Here is a 27,454-nt window from a genome sequence, read left to right on the forward strand (position 1 = left end):
GTCTTGCACTTTAGTAATACTCAGTATATGTTCCTCATCTTTTGTAAGCAAGTAGGCAGCGTTAGGAGCAAGCAAACCTCTAGCCCAGGACAGCACTGCTCCTGCAACACACTGGCGTCACGCAGACTTTAAAATCAAGAGCAGAATAGAAGTTTGACAAAGCACTGCTCAATAATTGATTATTTTTCCCCCTAGGATTTAATTAGAATATTGACATGCTGTTGTAACTTATGACACTAATAACTTGTCTGTCTAAAAGTCAGAGTGATTTAAGTTTTTACCAGATTAGACAAACTTCCTGATCCTGTGAACTTACTGGTAAAATCTTGGTATGACTGAAAACTACAGGACAAATGCTGATTATCTCAAAGAGATAATAGGATTGTAGAGTTTTTGGTATAGCCCACAAGCAAAGAGAATGATAGCTCCTTGGGGTCCCTTTGCTCAGTTGTGGGACAGAGGAGTAAGAGCATTGCTGAGCCCCTGGGCAATGAGGCAACACCAGGCTTAGCATTGTAATAACTACTTAGCCTTGCTAACCATCACATTTACACCACTTGTCATGGAGAGTGGTGTTTGAATCATGTGCAAGCTATGCTGTTGAACAACCAGAAGTAACCTTTGTCCTTTGTTTTCACTTTCTTTCCACTTTCATTTCTCTTCTTTCTTTAATAGTTGCAGTTTAATTGAGATTGGGTTTTTTGGTTTTTCACTGGAGTGCCCCAACGGCATTGTTAAGATTTCTGTGGAATTAAAGCAGGGAGAGTCATATCCCTGAATGGTATTTAAGAGAAACAATTGTTAATGGGTAGCTTCTCACTTCTTGTTTCTATATATGCTAATATATATTTTTTTAAATAAAATTACTTGGCAATCACTGTGAAGTGTTCCTTTGTACACCATACCATTATGAGGACTCTTTCATGCATAAATAAGGTAGCCCCAGTTTACTCTAGTTTAATCTTCTCTGAGGATGTGAACCTCCAGGGCAATTAGCAATTAAGTTACAGTGAACCAAGGCTACTTTGGTCTTGAATGAGTGCATCTACAGGAGTGATTAATGTGCCTTAACATTGAGGTCACTCTGTAGTTGCTTTGTCTTAACTTTTCCAAGTATATCAATGTTAGACATGGCCTATGTTTAAGACTCTCATTATTTTTGTGTGAATAATATATCCAAATCAAAGGAAAGGGAATTTCAGTGTTAATTTGTGTTTTGCTGAGAAACAAGTGGGGACTTAGACTTTGAAAATATTTTAATATATTTGAAAATAAGGTTTGGCCCTGGAAACACTAAAGGCGTATCACTGGAATTCTGGCACTGTACATCTTATTGTTTCTCTCTTTAGTACCCTCATAATTTTAATGGCTGTAGCAAGAATTATAATCTCTTTTCTGTTCTCACTCCCTGTGGCCGATTTTGCCACCTCCTTATAAAGGCTTCCTGTGTCCTTTACACTCCAAAAAAAACTGAGCAGGATGTAACAGGGGAAAAAAAGTTTATTGCATCAGATGGGTGATTTGACTCCATAGTCAAAACCCCATGTCTCAGACCAAGATGCTGCCCTAATTTGTTTTAGACATTGTACAATAAAGAATAAGTGTTGGCGCTGCCCCACAACACTCGTAGTCCAAGTCATAAAGGAAGAGGCAACAGGTGGGCACAGACAGGTGAAGAAGTGCAAGAGATAATATTGATCAGCGCACTAGCTAAAATAAAATGTACTGGCTAATGAGTTTCAATGTCATTTTTAGAGTATCAGAGCTCCATGTGTGTGAGAGGAAAAAATAAAAACAAAATGTAGAATGTGTGAAGGATGAGATGTAAAATGGCAGAGAAGCTAGCAGAAGCTGCTGTTATAAAATAACATCTACACTCCCCCTCCATACCAACTAAAACCTGGAAACTGCATGACATGTTGGTTTGCAACAATTGTAGTTGTTTTTTCCTGTGTCTTTTTCAACTGTATGAATTCTGATATGAATTTAGGTCATAAAGCAAATGAGTCTTAAAGTAAACTGTATGAAAGACCTTGATGCACATTTAAGTACATTTTAAAATCTTCAAGGACTTTAGGAGGATGGTTTGATATTAACTGATGAATTTCCAGAAAGACCATCCTAGGGCTGCCAAACAACAAGGATGTCAGTCCAGAATTAAGAGAATAAGTAGATCTTCATGGGCAAATATGCAGAGCACTTTGCTGGCGTTATTGTACTCTGTTAATGCCTTTTACCTTACCCATCACTTGGCTGGTTCACATTCATGATAGCAGAGTCACAAACCAGTAAAATTGACTAAATGCTGAATGTTTGATTTTAAGAAGCCTTTTTGTTGTGTTTAAACATCATAGGAATGGAATAGCTATTGTTTCCCTGAACCGGGGCCATCTTGAGCAATGTTCTCATAAAGCATGGTCAAAGGAGAAGAGAGTGGGGAGACTGCCCCAAGGATTAACATGACAACATAGAGGTTTTGTTTGTAGATTAAAGCCGTTGAATTTTGGATGAGTCGTTTTTGTGCTGGGATATGTTACCTAGCTTGCTCTGGTGGACAAGAAATTTTAGCAACTGGGTTAAATGAAATTATAGAAAACAGGGGCTGAGTCAGGAGTTGTATTTGCTCTTTTTTGTAGCTTCATGGGAGAGTTCAGACTTGATTATGGTGAACGGGAAACAGTAGACTTGTTAGTCCTGCTTTTCTAGCATCTGCTATTTTATCTACAGAGTGAAGGTTTGTTGAGAGAAAGAGGAGTACATAATGCTTAATTTAACTTACCATTTGGAAGCTAAGTTTTACGCTGTGTCACGTATACCTAGGACATGTAGCACGGAACTGTTTGTTAGCATTTGCATAAATAAAGACTTGTTTGACATTTATAGTCTGGGTGTTGGAGATAAATGCGTTAGGTTTCTGCAGCGGGCTCTGGGCCTCTGCCAACAGATGAAGCCATCAAAATAATTAAAAGGATCACAGCTCCATACTCTCAAGTTTCAGGATCTGCACAAGAAATTTTATTCTCTCTATCACAGTGGTATCTGTGCTTCTTTCAACTATATCCCCTTATCATCACAGATGTGTAGGGATTGTTAAGGCAGATTAAACTGTTGGACATCAAACCTTGCTAACATTGATGAAAGCTGGACACTTACCTGAGAGACACAGCACAGTACAGAGAAGGCTGGCCTGACACTGTGGATGCTAGCTCCTCATGAGGAGCAGTAAATCCACATCATGGAGCTACTGTACACAAGTTATTAACTGCTGTCTTCCAGTACTTAGTAAACCTCATGCAAGGTTTATCATTTTGGCTGTGGAACTCTACCAGTGCCAAACCTGCTTTTGAAACCAATCGAGCTGAGAAGATCTCAGCTGTAAAGAGGAGAAGCAATTATGCTTCTGGAGTGCTCATGGGGGAACTTCATAAATGAGGTGCTTTGCCATATGTACACCGGATGGGTATACAGGATAGGTATATAGGCACTGAAAGTGTCCCAGGGTTATCTGCAACAGTTGACAGCACCAGACTGTTGCCTGTTTGTCTGAAACTTTGACATTTTTGTTCCAACTAGCGCTTTATTGATAGCACTTCAAGGCTTGTTTGAGTTTGTGCTTTGGATCATATACATGCTATAAAAGAAGACAATGAGAATTTGAAGATGTCTTCTGTACTGATATCTCTGTGTCTTTCTCGTTCTTTACAGCATTTTGTTTGCAGACATTGTGGGCTTCACTAGTTTGGCATCACAGTGTACTGCCCAAGAGCTGGTGAAGCTGCTGAATGAGCTCTTTGGCAAATTTGATGAACTAGCCACAGTAAGTACAACATTCTTATTTCAATTTAATTTGTATTCCCTTCTGGAAAATGATGCATGAGCTACACATGTTCAAAATCTGTAATAGACTGATTTATCCCCACGTGTCACGAATTTTTATAGCTTCCATTTTTTATTAATATTCTGGAGAGAAAACAATATTTTAATTGTTTAGGAAAGCAGCTTAAGCTGCTATTTTCAAATATATTTTTCTTTCCCCTCCTTGGACGCCATTGGTGTTCTTCATTGGTTTTGTTTGCGCAGAATAGAGAAAATATTTCAATATTTACATTTCTGTCCTGCATGGAAAAAATCTGGATAATGGAAAATATGAATATTGGCAGTGTGGCGTAAACTACTTTCTGTGATAATAAGAAGCTACAGAGTAAAATTAGTTCTTCACAGAGAGCATTCCTTGTCACAGAAATGATGGTAGCTTTTCAGAGAGGCAAAATGGGATCCCTATCATAGCTGAGGCTTATGTTTTGGTCATTGCACTTACATTGTGCCAGATTCCCCAAGGAAAAAGAAAATGAGAGAAATGTTCCTTGCCTATAACTCCTAGCAGTCTAATGGTACCACAAGCTTTTGACAAGAAATGAGAGCAATGGAGGTGCCTGAAAAAGCCACACACCTTGTTTCAAATTACAATATGCTGAAAATGTGTTTTCCCCTTGAACAAAGCACAACTTCATCAAATCTATCTTGTTTGCCAGCCATGTCCTCAGAGCCTTCATTTCTGAGAAGTATCACCTGCACATAAATTATGCTCCTCCACTATCTAGCTACTTTGTCTTCAGACTCTGTGCAGCAGCCTAGAAAACATATTTCATTGGGTCCCCAACATAAACAGCAAACATAACAACAATAAAACATAAATGTATTTTTTCAGTCCAAACTCACTTCTTGACGTAGTCTTCCACATGAGACATCTGAAGCCTATGGACACTTTGCATCTATGGCTCCCTCTTGATAAACAGCTGTCAAGGACCCCAAGGAGAAAGAAATCTGCTCCACAAGATGACAGGGTTGAGGAAGACCTATTCTTAGCTAAATGGGTTATCATTTGCTCAAGTTCTGTGTCCTGATTTGCACTAGATCTTCTGTTCAAGTCAGAACAGAGGAACTATTGTGTATTCCCTTTTTCAAGAAAAACAGAAGATTAACTTAGATGCTGCGTAGAGATGCAACGGATGTGCTGGTTGTTGGTATGAATTTGTAACACACTCATAAGCCTTTGTGTAACCCATTCATCACTGGAACTACTGGCAGTGCCTCATAGAGAGCACAGGTCCCCAGCCCAGAGTACTTCAGAGATGTATGCTTTAGAAATAAAAGAGACTGCCATGTAGATGATCACTGGCAAGAGTGTAAATGGCTTAAAAAAGAGTTTAAATGGCTTAAAAAGTTCAAATAGGCTCCTTACTTTCATTTCATTACTGAATTTCATCCTTTAAATGTCAACCTGCCATCTAATAAGCTCTTTTAAAACTTAGAGTGATATAATTTGTGGAGTAGTCATAGCCATGAAACACAAGGCAATGTAATAACATGGGCATACTGTGACATAACACGAGATCCCACATGTGCACACAGAAATGCAGATGGCTGACATGTGACATGGCGTTAAAGCCAGGGAGATGGCTACTGCACCATGCTTGCTCCCTTAGCAGTGGCCAGGTGCAGCCAACTGGAGGTGTCAGTGACACCTGAAGCCAGGGTATCAGGCAGATGCCAGCTTTTGGTGCAGGGTCAGTTGTTTGTCAGGGAAGAAGCAGATCAGAGATAGCAGAAGAGCTAAAAAGCCTTAGCTTTTCTGTTCAGCCTGCATGCATTCTTCTTCCAAATTTGAAAATAAATCTCATGGCTTCTTTCAGCTATGTGAGGAAGATTTGTTATTTACTTGTTCTTCTAGTTCAGACTGTGCTGCATTGGGGTGTGATTAAGGACAGAACGTATGAGCTTTCCTTGGCGCCTTCTGATGTAGTAAAGGAAGACTTGTTATTGTGTCTCCTGCAGTCAGAAGAAATGTGCTGAAAAGTGTAATTTTTTGGAAGGATTCTGATTTTTTATTAAAACAACTTCTAGATATTCATTATTAGGACAAAACAGAGGACTGGGCTGATTTTAAAACAGTGCTATACTTTAGTATTCAGAATCATGAAGGAGGAAACTGCAGGGACTTTAAAGAAAAATGTATTGGTGATAGGTATGGTCCCTATGGCTACTAAAGTCTGATTTGTGAGTGTGCATGCTGTGTGCTGCTGCTTCTTAGGAAGCAATGTCAACTGAAAGGGGCAGTTTACGCCAACCCTTGTTAAAACAATTGTCCTGTCTTAAAACTCTAATGCTTAAAAAAAATCCCTGTCACCACTGTGGGAAGTGTAGTAAGTGTAAGGGAGTCTCATGAAAAGTCTTGGCATTTTGGCACACTGACACATTGTAGGAAAAGTGAGTCTTTGCTTTTTGACAGTATAGTTCTGAAGCTGACCAGAACCCCATGCTTCAGATAAACATAAAAAATTCTTTTTGAGAGATCTGGGACAATTTAGTCCTAAAGTTTGTCCTTCTGACATTTAGAAGCTGGTTTATGCTTTTTAGCATTAGATTTTTCTCTCTTTCTATATGGTGTGTGTTTGATTTTTTTGGTAAGGCAAATAGTTTTGCTCTTTCTGAAATGCTACGCCTTTTTTTAAATCAGAGTAGCTTCAAATATAGTTACAGCTCATGATAGGGAGTTCTGAAGGTGAACCTTATGTTTCAATTTGTTGTCATTCAACTCCTTTGAAAGTTTGCTTGTGCGTTCTGTTAATAGAGAGGGAAGAAAATTCTTACTCCCTACTGGAAATTATTTGTACTTTTATCATGTCCTTTCTTTTTTATTCACCTCTAGAGAAAACATGTTTTTCAAACACTTATCTTATACAGGATATTTTACCTTGTAAATCACTGAGTCTTTGAACTCTGTTAGGAGAATAGGTGATCAGAATACAGTACTTAAAATCCTGGCATGTTTTCTGTTTTCACAATAGCACTGTTTGGTTTCTTAAAGAAACAATCTTAGGTAGTCGTATTTTATATAGGACTTTGAGCCAACGTCAGTCACTTTGAAGAAAGGAAAGTGACTCTCAAAAATATAAAGCTAAACAAAAATGAGTGACAATATTAGTATCCTTGCGGGAGTGTAACTTCATCCTAGACAGACATCGGAGAATCCACATGGAGAGGCACTGTTATGAATGCCTCAGGGTTCATTTGTATGTCTGGTTACTGAAGTACTTGTAATGTCACAGTCTTTAGGCACCCTGACTTTCTGTATGCATTTTGGATAAGTTTGCCTATTCTGCAGAGGTTCCCTTGGGTTTCTACACAACAAGAGCAAGCCACCTTCCTGAACGTAATGCAGTTAGTTAAATTTCTCATAAGGCCTATGAATAGTTCAAATAGAAAGAATGATTTTGCATTAATTTCCATTGGATTTTATCTGCTGTTCAGGCTTAGTTTACTTACTTCAGGCTGTTACTTCTGAAGTTTCTCCGTTTCTTCCAGTTTTGGTTAAGCAGAGTAGCTTTGTGCAGTCTCAGATTTTGCCCTGATAGTCATTCTGCATTACATATTATCAATGAATGCTTTGAACAACTGATCCTTGCATAAGGTCTTCAGATGCCTTAGAATTCACCTTCAATACTATCGCTAGCTTCCAGTTAGTCATTCTTCAACTTACTTGTAAGAGTGACAAATTTTAATGAGATACAGTCATTTGCATCGTGTTGTTTTTATGTTCCCAAGTAATTCTTGGATGCATGACACTTAGGCTCAGTGCCTTGTTGCTTTAATACACTGTATATTTCAGTGCATTTTCTCTTCATGCGTTAGCCATGGCATGGATTTACTGTGAATGAGAGAGGTTCTCAAGTCTGCAGTTACCTAAGCAACGTCACAGAGAATTGCACATGCCCCTGCTCAGGTACTGTCATGCTCACAGCTCCACTATCATGTGATACAGTGCAGCTATATGCAAAATATTTTGCCTGTAATAAATCATCTTAATAGAAAAGAGGAGGCATTTCTCCAGCATCCTGCATCATAGTGAAACAGCTTTGCTTTTTAGAGAAGTTTTGATCTTCTTTAATTGTTCTTTTCTTTGATACATTTTTCTCACATATTTTCTGCATCTAATCTACGTGGCGAATTAATTGTTTGTGTTTACAGATTCAATTATTTCCCTTTCAACTTCCATGTAACTGCATCTTGGACTTCTAAGACTTTCCATTTACAGGTCGATAAGGACAAATGAAGTTTAGGCTCTGTTCAATGGACATCACTAGAAGAGGATTTTGATACTCTGAATGAAAGATCTTACTTGTTCGTGCCACTTTTGGCATCTCAACTATTAGCCTGACTGACACACACCACTTCCTTGTTCTTTCCATTTGCAGTTATGTATACCTTCAGGCTTTGTCAGTATTTGTAGTCTGAGCCTATTTTTTTCTTGCCATTTTAATTTAGTATCCTTTCCTGATTACCTTCTTAGCTTTTAACAATTTTTACTTTCCAAATTTCAGTGTTACTGAAGTGGCTTTTTGCACCTGTTCAGCCTCAAAGATATTGAACTTAGCAATGTAGCTGCTGAGCTTCTGTGTTGTTTTAACTGTGTCGAGCAGTCAATCCTTTGTGTGCTGTGAACTAGCTGTTCCTAGAAGCAATCACTTTAAGAAATTGATTCTATTGAATCTATAGAATGCTTTTAGTTTATATGAAGATAATTATGATGTATTTTTAAAATACAAAATAAACAAAGTTTTGTGGGCTGGTTAAGATGGGAAAGTTAGTGCTGGAAAACATAAATATAAACTTACAGCATGTAACCCTTCTTTATGGAAATTGGTAAGTGTGCACTAGAGGGGGACATGTACAAAGGCTAATTTTAAGGATACTTTTCTCCCCAGGTTTCCTTGATAGTGCAGACATAGGATGCCATTTGGGCAGATCATGCACGTAAGCTTGCATCCAGTTCTGAACAGCCATCTGGAGAGGTCTCCTAGAGAGACCTAAGGAAGGAAGCTTTCTTAAGTTAAAGTGGTCTTAATGAATATGCCTGCAACTCTATAGGATCAGGGACTAATGATGTGTGTATGGTGTGAAGCTAAAGTAAGTGTCTGTGGGACAGTTTTCCAGGAAGGAAGTTAATGTCACACACTTTAAGTATTGTAGGAACATATAAATGGGCAGGTACCACAGAGGTCAGATCTTGCCTAACCTGCTTTATGGTACTTTTTAGGTAAGAGGATGCTGTGCTTGGTATGCCAGTTCTCTGTCATAACTCTTGTCATGATTTGCATGCTTGTGGTAAATTACCAAATTCTTCCTGAGTTTGTATTCTGCAAATCTGAGATTTGCATCTTTGTATAGGACTGTGTTGGATTATTCTTATCAGCTTCAGATGCTTGCAGCGTGGGCGTTGGTACTGAAAGTAATTGTTTTGACTCCTTGTGCAGTTAGCATAGAGAAGGGTATTTCTGGAGTTCAGAGTGTATCATCCAAGGAGGATGTCTAATTGCACTCCAGAAGCTCCTGTTTCACTTCATTGTGGTAGCGTCTGTTTGACTGATAACCCAGGTGCATATTTTAGCTGTCTCATGTACTCTGCGTACACAGTCCTACCTGGAGTCCTTTGCCCATGTGCAGATCTGTTATGTGGGGCATAGCAGTGTATCAGGGCAACAGCCATCAGGACCTCTTCTCAGCCTCGGGGGGACCATGTCTCCTGCACTGGAGTCCAGAAACACTACCCTCAGAGCAGCCAGATTTGCTCTTCTCAAGCCAACTTTTTATCTTCTTGAAGTCTCTGGAAATCTTTTTGGAAACTACTTTCTTTATAGCCAGATGAATACAATATCGTGCTCGTTCTTCTCATGCCATCATTTTTCAGTAATTCTGCCAAGCGGAGGGGAATGGCCATTTCCAGCGATTAGGTCTTGAAGATTTCCTATGCTTTTTTGTTTGGAGCAGGACTAAATTTCATGCTTGTGTTGGTGCACAAATTTGACAGTTTTTTAAATCCTCTCTATTGTGTTGTTTCCAGAAGAATCTGGAAAAATATTCATTTTCTAAAATTTAGAGCTTAGTTTTCTCAACATTTTATGGTGTATTTGTTTCAGACTGGTTTCTCCTGGGATATCCTTCTTCATAAAAAGACAGTATCTTAAAGGATGCTTAATGAAAGGTGGGAAGGAGACAGGCATGCATATCAGTCATGATGATTGTGTAAAATATTCTTGCTAAGGTCCTTTTTCATTTCCAAGTAAATTAACATATATGACTGTTAAATAGATTCTCACTCTCCAGGACTAAAACCATTTGAAAGTCTAGTTTTGTAAAATTACTCTCCATGTGGAGTAGGGAAGGAATTTATTGTGAGAATGGGAATGGACAGAAAAGGTAGGCCAAGAACCAGTAAGGTTGTTGCAGGTCAACATGTATAATTGCCAGTAAAATTGAGGGAAAGCATTTGAAGCAAAATATCTTCCTTTTTGTAGCTATCCTGAATAATTCTACACTTGTTCATGCATGATATGGCTCCCATGATGGTAGATTTGTCATGACTTCACGAATACGTTACTAAATTACAAGCTTACATATGTTTACCTGGAGATGGCCAGCTTTCCTCAATCAGAGCCTACAAAGCCGTTTTCTTTGGTACTTCCTATACTGTAACCACGTTTGTTTTTCTTTCCTATTATTTCTGCCACTCTGTAGAAGCTCTTCTTGTTAAGTCTATACTAACTGTTACTGCTATGAGTATGTCTCCATTACCCTGCTAAATTGAACTCTATGGAGTATTGCAGTTAGCTCATTCTCAAGTTGTTTTTTTATGCTGGGACTAGCAGGTGGCAATAACTAGTGTAGATTGGTAAAGTTACTATTTACAGGCATTACTCCATTAAAAGGTTATCAAAATAGTTGTTTCAATTTTTAAACCCACAGTTCAAAACCTGGGTGAAAAGAAATATTAAAGTGTGTGCAGTAATTGACAGGATTCAATGAAATTTTCTAAGGGCTGGACAGTTTTCAAAAGCATATTATCCCTATTGGCAAACACTGCAATGTAATGGAGCTGGTTGTAATTTCCATGTCACTTAGTACACTCAGGATTTGACTATGAAGTTTATCTGATAAGCTGACTCCAATAATCTCTCACACGTTGTGGCCCACATTCAGCATAGTTATTAAAATAGATTTGGTTACTACACAGAGAAACCATGTTGGTAAATCTTTTTGTCTTACTGAAAAAAAATTTAAATGACAAGTGAAATTACTGTTTGTCATTAAGGAAAGTTGCAGATGGAGTGGGTAAGCTCTGCGTGCAGCTCTGGGGCCCCCAGCACAAGAAAGACATGGACTTGGTAGAGTGGGTCCAGATGAGGGCCACAAAAATGATCAGAGGGCTGGAACACCTCTCCTATGAAGAAAGGCTAAGAGAATGGGAGTGGTTCAGCCTGGAGAAGAGAAGGATCTAGGGAGACATTATTGCGGCCTTTCAATATATAAAGGAGGCTTATAAGAAAGTCAGCAAGAGACTTTTTACCAGATTCTATAGTGATAGGACAAGGGGCAAAGGTTTTAAACTGAAAGAGAGTAGATTTAGATGAGCTATAAGGAAGAAATTCTTTCTGATTAGGGTGGTAAGACACTGGAACAGGTTTCCCAGAGAAGTGGATACCCCATCTCTGGAAGTTTTCAAGATCAGGCTGGTGAGGGTTTTGAGCAGCCTAATCTAGTGGAAGATGTTTCTGCCTATGACAGAGGGGGTTGAAACTAGATGATCTTTAAAGGTCCTTTCCAACCCAAGCCATTCTATGGTTCTGTGATTCTATGATTTTCACAGATTTAGCTCTTAGAAGTTAGCCCAAGTAGGCTCACTTTTCATCGGCACAGAAAGAGGGCCCTTTCAAAGGGGATTCAAAGTAGGGTTCTAAGGAGTATTTTGCATGTGAATCTAAAACCATTTCTTCATCTTTTTCTGCACCTAGGTGCATCTTTTGTGGGTGCTGCTGCAGTCTAAGAGACTTTCAGTGGGTTGTCCTTCCCATGGAATGTTTTTGGTTTTGTTTTTCTCTAAAGCTCTTTGGTGCACCAAACACAATTATGGAGCTGAGGGAAAAAAATATAAAGATCTTTTATGTTTTGTTTAATTTTAGAAGGAAATTAAATATAATAGGAAAGTGTAAATATCAAAAATGTAAACTGATCTCTTACAAAGGATCTTTGCCTCTCACCATGCACTGAACTTAATATGGTATTGCTTGGTTGCGCTGTACAGCCTTCCGACTAACTCCATCCAATTCACTGCCTTTTCTTTTATGACCCTGAATGAGGGTGGCTTGTCCTTCACCATTTCAAAAGCCATCTGGATGTGTTCCTGGGCCACCACCTCTAAGTGGTCCTGCTTGAGCAGGGGGATTGGACCAGATGACCTCCAGAAGTCCCTTCCAACCTCAGCCATTCTGTGATTCTGTGATTTCCTTAACAGCAGAACACTGTACTGTGCCCTTCCAAAGGCGCTTGGAGCACTAAGGCATTCACTATACCTCCGTGTAAGGGAAGGAGTGGACTAGAAATGCCGGGAACAGGTATCCCAGATATCTTCTACCAGTCTGTGTTCAAATCTGTTGAAAGAGGGTGGCTCAAAACTGGTGTCTGGCCCATAACTGTCAGGCTGAGCCACCTTGCTTAGTGTATCAGTACAGAGGATGAATATTAAAATTTGCATTTATCATATATGCTGTGTATATATGCAAGAGAGTGTAGGTAAATTTGAAGAACTGTGTGTCTGTGCATGTTGTACATGCACAAATATATGTATGGTTGCATATATTTATATAGCATGATAGCCAAAACACAGGTTTTTCCCACTTCTGTTCCAATCTAATGGGCAAATTTAATGAAATTAAATAGAGATGTCATTCCAGCTTTAGAAGATGTAGTAGAAAATACTATTCTTTCTGCAAGTCTTTTTTGTGTCTCTGTACACATCTGTAATACAGATAAATTTATGTTAACTTGTAGAGTGATTCAAACCTTTCTAATGCAATTTTCTATTGAGATTAATAGCACTTTGGCATAAAGTGCTATAAATGTTAAATATGCTGCACGTGCTAAATACATTGAAAATAAACTACAGTGGTAACAGTGGTGAATCCTATCCTGTCCTCTCACAAGACCTCTTTGGCAGCAGAATGAAGTTCTAGGTTTGTGACGAGAGATGAATAGGGAATGCATTTTATTGCTATTTTACTTCTTTGGGGAGTTTTGGAGGTGCTTTGCATTTTTTTCCCCAATAGTCATTTTATACTGTAATAACTAAGAAAGGACTGTAACTGTGATGTGGTTAGTCTGGATTATTGTATTACGGCTTGTGTCCCTGAGGATTAGAGGGACAGCTGGTATAAATTAGTGTAGTTCCCCTAAAACCTATGATGCCATGCTGATTAATATGAACTGAAAATTTGATCCCCTTTGCCTACCTGATACAAACAGTTCAGCTCTGAGCACAGCAGGCTGCTCAGAGGAAGTTGTTGGAATGGGTCTTTCCAAAAGAAAATGACTGATAATCCAAGAAGGAAAGAAAACAAGAGGGAAAATATGAAGGGGTATAAAACACAAAAGTAATTCTGTGATGGGTTCTTTCCTCGGGGTCACTGATGCTTCTTTTGACTCATTGAATGTCTGTAAGGGAGAGTGACCATGCCCCTCTGTGGCACTGCCTGGCCCCAGTGATGAAGCTCTTGACAGCAGTGGCAGGGCCAGGAGAGTAGTGTATTTTCCTTCTTCAGCCTTCTTAGTTCATCACTATCCACCCAGAATTAATTCTACTCTCAGTGAAAACTGAGCCATCGGAGATTTGCATTCTGATGGTTTCCCTCTACCCAAGACATTTGAAAACATACCCAGATATGTGAAGAAAACATTTAGCTAACTGGTTTTTTCAGGGAGTAGGGCAATGGGTTTTTTCCCCTACAGAGTCAAACAGTTTCAGGCAGTGAATGGATGGGGGAGGCATGAAGGGGTTTTGTGCTACCTGTGCTGCCAGTGCATCTCCTTCCACTCCTGTGCTGCATGCAGTGTTGGTCTTGTACTAATTTGTAGTCCTGCAGGCACAATACCCAGAGGTCTCACTAATGCTGATGTCTGAGGTTTGGTGAGGATGCCAAAGCCTTCCGCTGAGAGAGTAAAGCCTTCAGTCTAAGTCCAGGCTTAATAGGTCTCCTTCCTTTTACCCCAACACTTAAATAGCTGAACCTGGACATGTGTTGGTTTGGGTTTTCTCTTTTTTCTTTTTTTTTAAGACTCGTAACTCTGCAATCACTAATCATCGTAGGTAGTGACCAAACTCTTGTTCACATTTTTCTAGCCTAAACAAAACTAAATGTTATTACTGCTCATGTCCAAGAACATTCTAGGAGAGCGTTAAGTCTGGTAGGGTCTGATTTAGGGGAAATGGGAATCACTGCTTATGCATTTTTTTGTAGGCCTAACTAATCTTTTCTCTTACTCTGCACAGTGTAACTAAATCCAAATTGGCTGAATATGGTAAAGAATCTTTTTATGTACCTTAGCTGATGCAGTTTTTAATAGTAGGAACAGCAAAAAAAATGTCTTTCTAATTTATGGGTAAATAAAATCCTTCCTTCTCATAGGCTGTGATTCCAGGAGGGTAGGACAGTAAAAGTCTGAAGACCACACCTGCAAATCAGGTTGTTAGCAGGCTTGCAGCAAAAGAAATGGATGTATATAGTAAGCATAAAATATATTGTAATTAAGTCACACAGGGTCAGACCTATACTTCGTGTTAATTCCACTGCAGTTAGTGGAATTACGAGAGAGAGAAGTTCAATATTTAGCTTTTAAAATCTTGCTTTTTAAAACTGTAGTCTATCTGACCTTCCTTTTCGGCTCACTTTGATAGGTGCTTACATACCACAGTGACACATGAGTATGTAGAAATATATAGATTGTTGCAGTGACAGAAGGAAAAGCAGGGACTCTCTTCTGCATTAACATCTGCCATCTCTAAAATAAATAAAAGCTTTAAAGAGGCTCTTCTCCTACCAGATAGTGTTACAAGAAACAAAAACAATGTTCTGAGCATCCCTGACTTTGGATCTGTTCATTTAACAATTAGTTACTTGGATAGACTATCCAAAAAAAAAAAAAAAAAACAAAGCAAAAAAACCCGGAAAAAACGCAGCAGCAACAATAAGAATTGTTGCAATCTGACATGTGAGAAAGATCCTCCTTTAAAATACTTTGCACTCATCCAGTACAATCTCTGTATTCAAGACAACACCTAGCTGTGTGCTTAGGTATTCTGCTGGGAGAGGTCTGAAAACGCCTTAGACTTTGTTATCTGAGACAATCTTTTTTGAGATTTATATATTTTTTACAAACTGTAAATTCTTTTCCCTTTACTTTTTTTTTTTTAAAAAAAAACCTTATCCTGAGTATACAAAACATTATTTGACTTATATAGTACAAGAATATGGAGTTAATGGTCCGAATTTCCAGTTTTGCAGTCTTATGTTGGCAGACTTCACTCTTGCTGCAAAATACATTTAAATAAAGAACTACAACAACAAAAAGCCGGAGTTGTTTGAAACAGAAGCCCCTCCCCCTGCCCCGTTCTACCTAACAGATCAGTAGAATGAACTGCTTTATAAAGTGCTTGTCTGAAAGTGTAAGGAAAGCTCTAAGCAACTGAAGTATCCTCTGCTTCCCGAGCTGGGCTTCCACTTAGCACTGACAAACCCTGTGACTGACAGTTGTGCCAGAGGGAATTCTGCAGATCCGCTTTGAAACATCTCAGTAAGGCACCGCAGGTGGGCAAGCTGCCTGGCTAATGCAGTGCTAGCAATCTCTGGTGCTTTTTATCATGTGCATAAAACCAAATTATCAGCTGTTTCTAAACAGACATTGCTTGTATCAACTGTGACTAGAATTTGTAACTATCACACTTGAATACATCACTGCCACAAATGTGAAAAATATTGCCGAGTCAAGGGCTTCTTTGGAAGTTGCTGAGGAAACAAAACAAAGAGAGGGAAAGGGTTTGTTTTGTTAATTTGCATATCAATCCTTAAAAAGATTGCTCTTACAAAGCTGCACTGTGTCTCCTTCCTGGAAGTCTGCCTCACATGTCGAGAAAAAGAAAACAAACAATTTTGCTAGAGATTACTGTATATTAATTGATTATTATAAATAAGGACAGTGAGGATAACATAAGGAACAGAGTGGTGGTTTCAAAAGCAGCAGGTGATTTAGCCATATGTCTTCCATCAAAATCAGTTTCTCTCCAGAAAATGCTGTAGTCCTTATTTTCTTTTTCTTTTATTTTTCTCCTGCACAAGCAATAAACTGACTCGGAAAAGTGGTAATGGATCAAGCTCTGTTCTGGTTTTTTTCTTTCTTAAACTATCTACCAGGCTGCTAGACTGTGCTGTGCCAGTCTGACAGTAATTTTGTATATCCCATTATAAAACGTGCAGTACTGCTGTATAGCACAGTAAGCTCTCTAAGAAAACCAAGTCATTAGAAATGAGCCATTTTGGAGATAGACACTGAATAGGAGAGAACACTGATTGATTAACACATATGTATTGTCCACCCCACATTACTGAAATGGCTTTTCTGAATAACTTTCGACAGGGTCAAATAGTTATTGCCTGGCCACAAATCATGCATACCAAATTTGAAGATGAAAAGGGCTTTATAGACGATTGTAAGGTGTGGGCCAAGACTGGATTTATTTTGGAAAGTAGGTTCCAGCTTTAACTACTGAGTACCCTCTACTGGTTCAAGATTTGCCCACAATTTAAAAAAAAAAAGGCTTATTTTGGCAGTATAATTTAGTGGTTTCTACTAAAAAACTTAGTGGTTTCTATTAAAAAACTTAGTGGTTTCTGTCCAAAAATCTTGAGTTGGAAGGCCTGTTTTGTGTCAGGACAGATTTTGAGGTCTGCATATTACTTTGTGTGCATCAGTAATTATTTCACTCATATAATACCATTTAGCCAAGGATCTCAAAATACCCAGTTAAAACTCTTAAGTAGAATTGGTGAGGCATTTTGTGGCTATAGGCTGCAGGAACACTCTAAGGCCTCGATGATTAACGCTTCTAGAATAATTATGCTCATATTCATTAAAATATATGGTAGCAATGATAAATAGTGGTATATTTAAAATCCTGCTGTATGGCAGAAGAAATGTTAAGTAGTCACTCTTAGAAAAGCCTGTTCTACTAGTTAAGCATACCCAGAAAGATAGCTCTCTTGATTCAAGATCTGATTTACTGCTTAATTTATAAAAAGAAGTAGACAAACCAGTTTTCCCAAACAGTGTTAGCATGACTTCTTCCATGCTTGAACAGAGGTAGTTCTCATTTTCCAATTTTTGTTCAATACTCAGAAACATTTACAAAGACAGGCATGGGAATGCCTACAGCTGGAAGAGTGTGTAATAACAAGCCCCGAATGCTGGTGTGTGATATGTGAGAGAGAAAGGGATCACTGTAGGCACAACTATCGCTTCTGAGCTGGAATATGGGTAATCATGTGGAGATTCATGTGATCAACTCAGGAGGGCTTTGATTCTTGTAGGTAGCTGAACCAGTATGATTAGATAATTTTTTTTCAGAAATTTTAAACTCCCCCACCAAGCCCCCCCCTTTTTTTTTCCCTTTCTGTGCCACTGAAGTCAAGTCTACATAGCACGCTGCTGGGGGAGCACTCAGATTTTTGTTAATCCTCTCTCATCATATTCACAACAGCTAATTTTGCACGGTGCTTACTGGCATAGTCACAGCTGTGTAAGTTGGACTCATTTAATCGGGTTATTTACTTTTCTGTGCCATATTCTAAATGGGTAGAAGTTGCCATAGTCTAGCTGCAAGGGATACCATCTGTATTGGGTTTGCGTGGCAACGTTTTGGTAGCGGGGCGGGGGTATGGGGGTGGCTTCTGTGAGAAGCTGCTAGAAGCTTCCACCATGTCCGATAGAGCCAATGCCACCCGGCTCCAAGACGGACCTGTTGCTGGCCAAGGCCGAACCAATCAGCGACGGTGGTAGTGCCTCTGGGATAACATATTTAAGAAGAGGGGGAAAGAAAGAACCTGGCACAAACTGCAGCTGGAATGAGGAGTGAAAATATGTGAGAGGAACAACTCTTGATGTCTGCATCAAGGTCAGCGAGGAAGGAGTGGGAGGAGGTGCTCCAGGCACCGGAGCAGAGATTCCCCTGCAGCCCGTGGTGAAGACCATGGTGAGGCGGGCTGTGCCCCTGCAGCCCATGGAGGTTAACAGTGGAGCAGATATCCACCTGCAGCCCGGGGAGGACCCCACGCCGGAGCAGGTAGAAGTGCCCGAAGGAGGCTGTGACCCTGTGGGAAGCCCATGCTGGAGCAGGCTCCTGGCAGGACCTGTGGCCCCATGGAGAAAGGAGCCCACGCTGGAGCAGGTTTGCTGGCAGGACTTGTGACCCCATGGGGGACCCACACTGGAGCAGTCTGCTCCTGAAGGACTGCACCCTGTGGAAGGGTCCTGCACTGGAGCAGTTCATGAAGAACTGCAGCCCGTGGGAAGGACTCACATTGGAGAAGTTTACAGAGGACTGTCTCCCATGGGAGGGACCCCATGCTGGAGCAGGGGAAGAGTGTGAGGAGTCCTCTCCCCTTGAGGAGGAAGGAGCGTCGGAAACATGTGATGAACTGACCACAACCCCCATTCCCCATCCCCCTGTGCCACCTGGGGGGAGGAGGTAGAGAAAATTGGGAGTGAAGTGGAGCCTGGGAAGAAGGGAGGGGTGGGGGAAAGTGTTTTAAGGTTTGGTTTTATTTCTCATTATCCTACTCTGGTTTGATTTGTAAAAAATTAAACCAATTTTCCCCAAGTCGAGTCTGTTTTGCCTGTGATGGTAATTGCTGAGTGACCTCCCTGTCCTTATCTTGACCCATGAGCTTTTCATTATGTTTTCTCTCCCCTGTCCAGTTGAGAAGGGGAGTGATAGAGCAGCTTTGGTGGGCACCTGGCTTCCAGCCAGGGGCAACCCACCACACCATCATCTCTTCATGTCTCCTCATAGCTTATTAGTTAAAGACACTTCTTCATTAAAGGCATTTTTTAATGTGGTCTTTGTTTAGGAATAAACTTTCTGCTGAGACCGATGTAGCAATCATCACATGCTATCATTGGCTATTCACAATGGGAGAGATTTAGCGAGATCTCTTTGGCTGTAGAAAGTAAACTGTATGCAAACGAGATAAATTCAATGGTAATGCAAACTGCCTGTATCTTCTGATCTGCAAGTGTGTCATATTTACACTGATCATGCTGTATTGTAAATCGTGATTTATGAATTGGTCATGCACAGATGTGTTACCTTTACAGATAAATACATCATCTTTCTTGGTAAGTTGGAACTGAATTTGAAATAAAAGCTTCTCAGAATAAAAACATTTCCTGGTATTCAGTGGTTGTTTGGCTTCAGTCCTTTGGTTCGGATTCATACACAAATGAAGTCTCACTGCAAATCTTGGATTCATACTGACCTAATGTGAGGGCAGGGGAATAATATTTGTTCAGAACTATAGTTTTAAGCAGTGTTACCTCATGTGCATTGAACAGTGTGGGGCTGATCTCCAGTATATATGTGTGTATTTATACAGAAATAAATAAATAAAAACAGATATGTGTCTGTCAGCTGTTCTGTATAGGGAACCCAGATTTCATGAACTGCAGATTACTTAATTTGACCACAAAAGGATTGCCTGAACGATTGCATAGTTTTGGAGAAGATTTTATCCTGTAAATATTGGAATATTTATATGAAAAGTAAAACTTTTCCCATTCTGTTTTTATTAAAGGAAAACCACTGCAGAAGAATAAAAATCCTAGGGGACTGTTACTACTGTGTATCAGGATTGACCCAGCCCAAAACAGATCATGCTCATTGCTGTGTTGAAATGGGACTGGATATGATTGACACCATCACGTAAGTACTGTGCACAATGAACCCGGACAGGAGTGCTACGACAACTTCTCGGTGGCATTCAGGAAGTGTGTTCTCAGAAAAACAGCAGTGTCTGCTAGCAGTGCCCACCTAGCAATTCAAACTGTTGCATTCAGGTCACAGTATACTGGTTTTAGGAAGGGTCATTGTAGACATCAATTTTCCACTCCATTTAATCACTGTGAGGAAAAAAGTGCATGAGTATGTAGAGACACATACATGTACTGATTAGGGGACAGAAAGATACTGGGAAATAAGAAGGTATTCCTATGTCCATTTGCCACAAAGAAAGGAGTCCAATTTCTTATTTTACAGGGATAAATACTGCTCATTTTGCACACCAGTATGTGTGCAACTCAAAGCCAGTCCTGATGTATGCATGTTGTATATGTGTTTGTATTCTCAAAATGATCACTTGCTGATTTCTCCTTTCTGTATGTCATGTTTAAATCCTTAATTTATTCTGCTTTTCAGAAATGTAATGTGAAATTCACTTTGCTGATCAGAAGAATTTTTTTATGCTGAGAGCTCTGCACTGATCATTATTTTTACTGAGGCAAAAAATGTGAATGTGAGAGAACTGTGAATGAACTTTTAGCGAGAGCTGAAGATCTATTTCATTACATAGGAGGGAAGGGATAAAGATGGGAAACGTCTTCACTACTGTATTGCTCTGTGTGTGTGTGCGTGCGTGTGCGTGTGTTCTACAGGGAGGCTATAGGAGGGAGTGCACACCTGTATTAATTCTGTATATAAATAAACACTGGTCAGCACAGTGCTGTTACCTTTGGAATGAGCTTGCACAAGTGTGTCACATTAGGGGCCTTAGCCTGTTCTATAGGGGAAAGTGTTTGGCCACTGTTTCTAGTAGCCAGTTATTCTTTCTCTCTGTTGTCAGCTGGGCTGTTGGGAATATGGCATTGACTCAAGTTTCTGCTTCCCCTCACTTAATCCCCAAGTTTTTGTATTGTTACAGAGAGAATACCTGCCTACTCTGTGAAGGTGAATAGACCACAGTGTAATCTCAATTTTAAACTATTAAATAAAGAAAAGAAATTACAGAATAAGTAAACATAAGGCTTATGAATTCAAGTTATGCATTTTTGATTTGGAACATTTCACCTTTTTATTGTTTCTAATAAAGCTTTTGCCACGTCGTATATTTCATGTCTCCCATTTGTATGTGAAGATGTTTATGTGCATATATGCACACAAAGAAGTTGTTTTTCCAAAACTAAATTGTGCTCATTTGTTGGGAGTCTTGGTGTTGTAGAAGAATGTATTATGATCCTCTCACAGAGTTCACTGTAAGTTTTGCTCAAGAGAGTTGGGTTTATCTCTAAGGAAGTAATGGCTAGTTGTTCAAACCTTGCTAATGCCTTAGGGGAACATGGACATCACCGCACATTGTTGTTGTTTCATATCAACCTTAAACTTTTCCATGAACCTCTGTTCATTGAGCTTTCTTTGCAGAGGACTTGAAAGCATAGAAAAAATGAGAGAAGTACTTAAAGCAGTTGAAGGCTGATTCTCATTTCTGGCTCAGTCTATGTGTTTTTACTATAATGTTCATTTATAAAATCTCTCAGAATGTGAAGAGCTGAGTAAATTAGTCCCTGTTCTCCCTCTCATTCAATGCAAGTTCGTCATCTTTGTAAAAATTTTAAAATTTATAAACACTTTGAAATCTGTGATAATATATGATAGTCTGTGATACTATAAAATCCTAAGAGAATATCCTAAGTCTGCAAATTATGTATATGTGCATTCTTCCAGCAGTCTATGGATACTCCATTTATAAGGAAGCCTTGGCCTTTAGAAGCATAGTTAGATATACAGGCCTTATACACATTTTCAGAGTCTTTTTTTTTTAAATCCCTGGAAAGCAGTAGCTGATGCTCTCATCCTCTTTTAAACCTAGCATTAATCTATAATTCATTAGTTGTGCTGTGTTTCATGTATACAAATAAGGTAGTGATGTAACTGTCTGGTCTTTCCTTTTTTGAATGTTTCCATTTTACTAATACTAGAAATTAAACATGTTTCCTTTTTATGTTGTCATTTATTGGGTGCTGTCATGATAATGTAAACTTGAAAAAGAAGTTGAATTAAAAAGGGAGGAATGAACTGGGGCTGTTCAGGCTGAAGAAGAGAAGACTCAGGGGGAATCTTACCAGTGCATACAGATACCTGTTGGGAGGGTGTAAAGAGGACAAAGCCAAACCTTACTCAGTGGCATCCAGTGTCAGGGCAAAAGGAAATGGGCACAGGCTGAAATACAAGAAATTCTATTTAAATATAAGAAAAATTTTTTTTACTGCAGAGATCATCAGATACTGGAGAGGTTGCACTGGAAGGTTATGGACTTTGCATCCTTGGAGAGATTTAAAACCCAGCTGGACACAGTCGTGGGCATCCTTCTGTAGCTGACCCTGCTCTGGGCAAGGGGGTTGGTCTAGATGGTTTCCAGAGGCCCCTTCCAGCATAAGCAACTCCATGATTCTAAGCGGATGGGCTGTAGTGTGTTATCTAGACATGTTTAGTCAGAGGCTGTGGTAGAAGATAACTGACAATTTCAACGTTTTATTTTTTAAACAATTCATAACTTCTAAGTCTTTAGAGTATGTAGTCAGTAGTCAGAGCATGATGAGAGGGCAAGATGGGGAAGAGGCAAGGTTATAAGAGAGTGCCAGATTTATTTGGGGTTGTTGAAAGGCTAGACACCTATTCTGCATCCCTTGTACATAAGCACAATAAATTAATCAATTTTTTCTTTTTTTTCAGTGAGGAATTAGTAGTGTGAGTAAGGACTGTAAGATCCAGGCTCAACGCATATTTCTTCTGTTAGTTAAATGTATTTGCCTGTTCTGCTTAAGTTAGGAAACAGGAAGATGGTACATTCCAAGTACCATTGCCCTTGATGGCTGTCCTGGTTTCAGCTGGGATAGAGTTAATTCCACCCCACCTCCCCTCCCCAGTAGCTGGTATAGTGCTGTGGTTTGGATTTAGTATGAGAATAATGTTGATAACACACTGATGTTTTAGTTGTTGCTAAGCAGTGCTTACACTAGTCAAGGACTTTTTCAGCTTCCCATGCTCTGCCAGGTGCCCAAGAAGCTGGGAGGGGGCACAGCCAAGACAGCTGATCCAAAATGGCCAAAGGGATATTCCATACCATATGATGTCATGCGCAGTGTATAAACTGGGGGGAGTTGGACCGGGGAGCAGGATCGCTGCTTGGGGACTGGCTGGGCATCAGTCAGCAGGTGGTGAGCAATTGCATTGTGCATCACTTATTTTGTATATTATTGTTGTTGTTATTATTATTATTACTATTATTCCTTCCTTTTCTGTCCTATTAAACTGTCTTTATCTCAACCCATGAATCTTACTTCTTTTTTTCCCGATTCTCTCTGCCATCCCACTGGGGATGGGGAGAGGGAGCGAACTGTGTGGTGTTTAGCTGCCTGCTGGGTTAAACTACAACAATGGCAGTACTGTTTTTTTCTTTTACTGCAAGCGGAGCATCATCTTTTCCGATATTGTTGGATTCTGGGTGAGGTTCTTTTGGTGACAGAAGCACACAGCTAAGCCAACTGCACAAAGAGCTCCAAACCAGGAAAATAGGTTCTGCTGAAGATTAGGAAAAAACTCTTCACTCCTTCACAGAGACCAAAGTTAGAAGACAGATTCTCCAGATTAATTTGTTTGAAAATATATTGAGCAAATGAAAAGGAGAAGTGAAGGGCTTATGATGGTAAAGCTGGAATGCAACATTTTATTTTCTGTTGGTATGTTTATTAGGTGATGTTGTTATCCATCCCATGAGATGCAGAGTCACTTTTGGTCTTAAAATGCCCCCTTTCATCCAGAGTTGGAAGCCAGCTGGTAGTCTTCTAAAAGTCTTTTCACTTTACTGCAGAAATCAGGTCTTGGCATTGGAAATTTATGCTTGGAAGTCATCATCCATTGTCAGGTTTCTCATGTTACCGGGCATAAATAAATAAGTAAAATCACTTGAATTGTGATTCAGCTGATGGAGCTGTGAAAACTATGGGTCCCAGAGATATGTACCACCAAGATGTCATTTTTCCAGGAAATCAAGGAACAGAAGCTTCTAGTGGCTGGTTGATGGATCTGTGATTTGGCTGAGCTGAATGTTATAATGAATTCATATAAATTTAAACTTTCTATTCTCTTCATGTTCTGTGTCACTTTTATTTAACTATCCTAGAATATGGTGTTGCATTACATTTAGATTGAAATTTTCAGGGTAATTTTCAAAGAATATTATAAAATACTTAAAATTTTCACACTTTCCTCTGCCTTCTACAAAGTATTTTTTTCAAGGGCACAGTTAAAGTCAGACCAGAATCACCAGAATCATTACTTCTCCCAAGTAACAAGCAATAGGACAAGAGGAAACGGCCTCAAGTTGTGCCAGGGGAGGTTTAGATTGGATATTAGGAAAAATTTTTTCATCGAGAGGGTTGTCAAGCATCGGAACAGGCTGCACAGGGAAGTGGTTGAGTCCCCATAGCTGGAGGTATTTAAAAGACATGTAGATGTGGTGCTTAGGGACATGGTTTAGTGGTGGACTTGGCAGTGCTAGGTTAATGGTTGGACTTGATGATCTTAAAGGTCTTTTCCAACCTAAATGATTCTATGATTCTATGATTATGGAGGGATCTTTTTTTTCTTAAAAATACCAACAAAACAGATAATGTTAAATTCTTTTTCTATTCTGAAAGAATTTCTGCTGCCAATGAGTTTTGTGTCAGTGCCTCAGTAGAGGCCACGTGTTTGTTCTACTTCAGAGTCACTTAAACCATCATGGCAGTATTTACGTGGGAGTTAAGTGTTGGATACCACTGGTCTTGCTTTCATCAGGTGAGTTTTAACTGTCAGATTTTCGTTAGTAATGTAATTAAAATTGTCATGTTCATTAGCGCCTCTAATGTGCCAGATGTTGTTGTAATGTGCCAGATGTTGTCCTCACCTCAGTTTTGAACAGTGTGTTAGGCCACGTATGCTCTTCACCTTACTTAAATTGCTTGTCTTTGAAGGTTCCACTCTATTTACTACAGTATTTTACTTTCTAAATAGATATATTTATTAGCTAATTGCCATGTAAAGAAGTTTTGCCCAGCTATCCAAGCTCTTCCCTCTCTCCCCCATAAACTGGCTAGAGTTCTGGTTTAAGCTAGCGTTACAGCAGCAATTTTATACATTCTTAATAATAGTTTGTCTTTCCTTACAGAGCACTTCATCAACTGATACAAATTATATTAAACAATTCTTTGGCTCAGTCACGAAACGTAGCCTTCTAGGAGATGAAATATGATGAAATGAGGGAGTTATTTAAATGCACTCAATAACATCATAGGGCAAGAAGCGAACTGTAATGTTTCCAATTAAAAATGAGGAGGGAATTTGGGTGAGCAGGATATAAATACTAGATTTAGGACTGGGACAGAATACAGGGGTTAACATTCATAAACTTGTCAAAGGTGTAATGGGATCTTATAATCATTCATGTTGTCACATAAACAGTACATTTTCACGATACTTGTTCCCTTGACATCTTACTAGGATGCCATCTTCGTACTCGGTCAGAGAGAATTGCACCACTAGCTGCATCACTGGCTATGTCTACATTAGCAGGTAGCATGGCACAGTAGGAGCACATCTGTAGATCACAGCAGGTGGTGGTGACTACTTCAGTTTAACCTATACATATTACTGGGAGAGGAGGGAGCAGGGTTACTTAGAATAAGTCTCACCTGCCTCCCTGTGTTGAATGTTCCTACTGCAAGTGGAGTTTGAAGAGGTCTGAAGGAAAGTGTCCATGAACCTTTGCTTCTTGAAATCTGGGCACGCCAGTAGGGTCTATCAGGAGATAGATTAGCTGTTCCCTGTGTCGCATAGGTGAGTTTATCCCATATGGATGACTCCACCTAATATGGATGACTCCATCAGTTATCCATGTAATATCTCACAAATGGAAGTTGGGCTTACTTTGCACCTGCACATCGTGTTGCTTCTTGGGTGCATGGGACATTGTGGAGGTTGATGCTTGAACTGTCTTCTTCCTATGGGTTTGGTCATCAGCTGACCAAAGGCACTGGGGAAAGGGAGACAAGCTACAGCAGACAGTTTGAGGAAGCCCAACTGAAATGTCAAGTTTTCCTGTGTGATCTTTTGTCTGAGGAGGAAGACAGAAACACTAACTTTCCTGATGTTGATACTTTTCCCCTGGTCCTCCAGAGGTCCAGGACCTGGGAAAGTTTGGGCTGGCAGGAGTCAGTTGACCTTGAATTCTGGGACTTGAAAATGCAGCAACTGCTGGAGAAAGCTGTCTACCATGAGCTGACTTCACCACCATTGGTGAAAGCTTAGTCAGCTTTCATCTCTGTTAAAGTGAGCCTCTTGACTGCTGAAGCCATCAGAACTTCACAGTCCAGGCTCTCTGCCTTAGGTCTCTGCTGCCATGCTCCAGGTGAGGAACGTACTGGAAGCATGCAACTCTGGTCAATATTAAAAAAAAACCAAAACACCACAAACAAACCAAAAAACCTGGACCTGACCTGGAGAAACAGCTGCCGAAAAGGGACAGAAAAGTTTTCAAACAGCAAAATTTAATTGCCTGAGAGGACTAACATGGCCCCTGCCTTGTGCAAAGACAAATCGGAGAGGGCAAGGGGGCCTCGCATACAGGTGTTACTTGGTACTCTAGATCATGGCCTGCAGCCTCTCCTCCCATGGCCTGCTGGGCTGACAGAGCAGTTCACAGAAAGATAGTCTTTGTCATTAACATCCAAGAACTAACCAATTCCTGGTGGTGTTGAAATGGAAGTGACACAGAAATATTTAGGGAGACGTGCAAAATTAAAGGGCACCCTTATCTTAGAACTGTGCATATATAAAAAGCAAATGTATGTAACTGAACCAAAAATCTTGTCTATGCCTTTAACCGGGAAACATCTATTTCTATGCAGATGTTTTTGGACCTGAAGAAAAGCCCTAAATAACTTATAAGAAATGGGATGCAGAGGTTTTTTTTTTTCCTTCAAATGCAGCACAAGTCTGGAGCTGTTCTGCAGATCATCTAAATGACTTTGATGGTTTGTAGCAGCACATGAAATATTTGTAGCTAAGGAGAGAACTAAAATTTAAAGGCTTGGTAGGATACTTAAGCTGTCAGGGTAGATGGTTATCTTATTAGTTACTTCCATAGACTCTGCATGCTTCTAGTTTAAAAAGAAAATGTTTTTCAATTCCCATTATTTCTGGGCCTACTTTTGTGATAACATTTGGAAGACTTTTGAGTATATTATATCTGAACCTAGGAAAGAATAAGTTATAATGAATAATTTATTTGCGAAACTTCTTTTCTTTTTCCTATTCATGGCTTGTTTGTGAAGTGCTGGTATTTTTTCAGAAATGTATTTATAATTTGAAATGCATCATTGGACACTTTTGTGATATTTTAGTGCAGAAACGTTGATGTTTGGGAATACGATTGTGGTATTGCTCTGATTTTATATTTGAAGCCTATTTTTTATATATTGCTTA

At 39.6% G+C, this 27,454-nt stretch overlaps 1 protein-coding gene across 1 annotated transcript in view; it reads left to right on the top strand.

Annotated features, from left to right (window-relative positions):
- Nucleotides 1-27,454, top strand: part of ADCY1 (adenylate cyclase 1) — a 153,348-nt gene that overhangs the window by 72,353 nt on the left and 53,541 nt on the right. Inside the window, exons 4-5 of the mRNA XM_075705746.1 lie at nt 3,706-3,817; nt 19,734-19,861. Of these exons, the coding sequence (XP_075561861.1) occupies nt 3,706-3,817; nt 19,734-19,861 (240 nt within the window). The remainder of the gene's footprint in view (nt 1-3,705; nt 3,818-19,733; nt 19,862-27,454) is intronic.

The sequence above is a fragment of the Pelecanus crispus genome, chromosome 2 (genome assembly GCF_030463565.1).
Source record: "Pelecanus crispus isolate bPelCri1 chromosome 2, bPelCri1.pri, whole genome shotgun sequence".
NCBI lineage: Eukaryota > Metazoa > Chordata > Aves > Pelecaniformes > Pelecanidae > Pelecanus > Pelecanus crispus.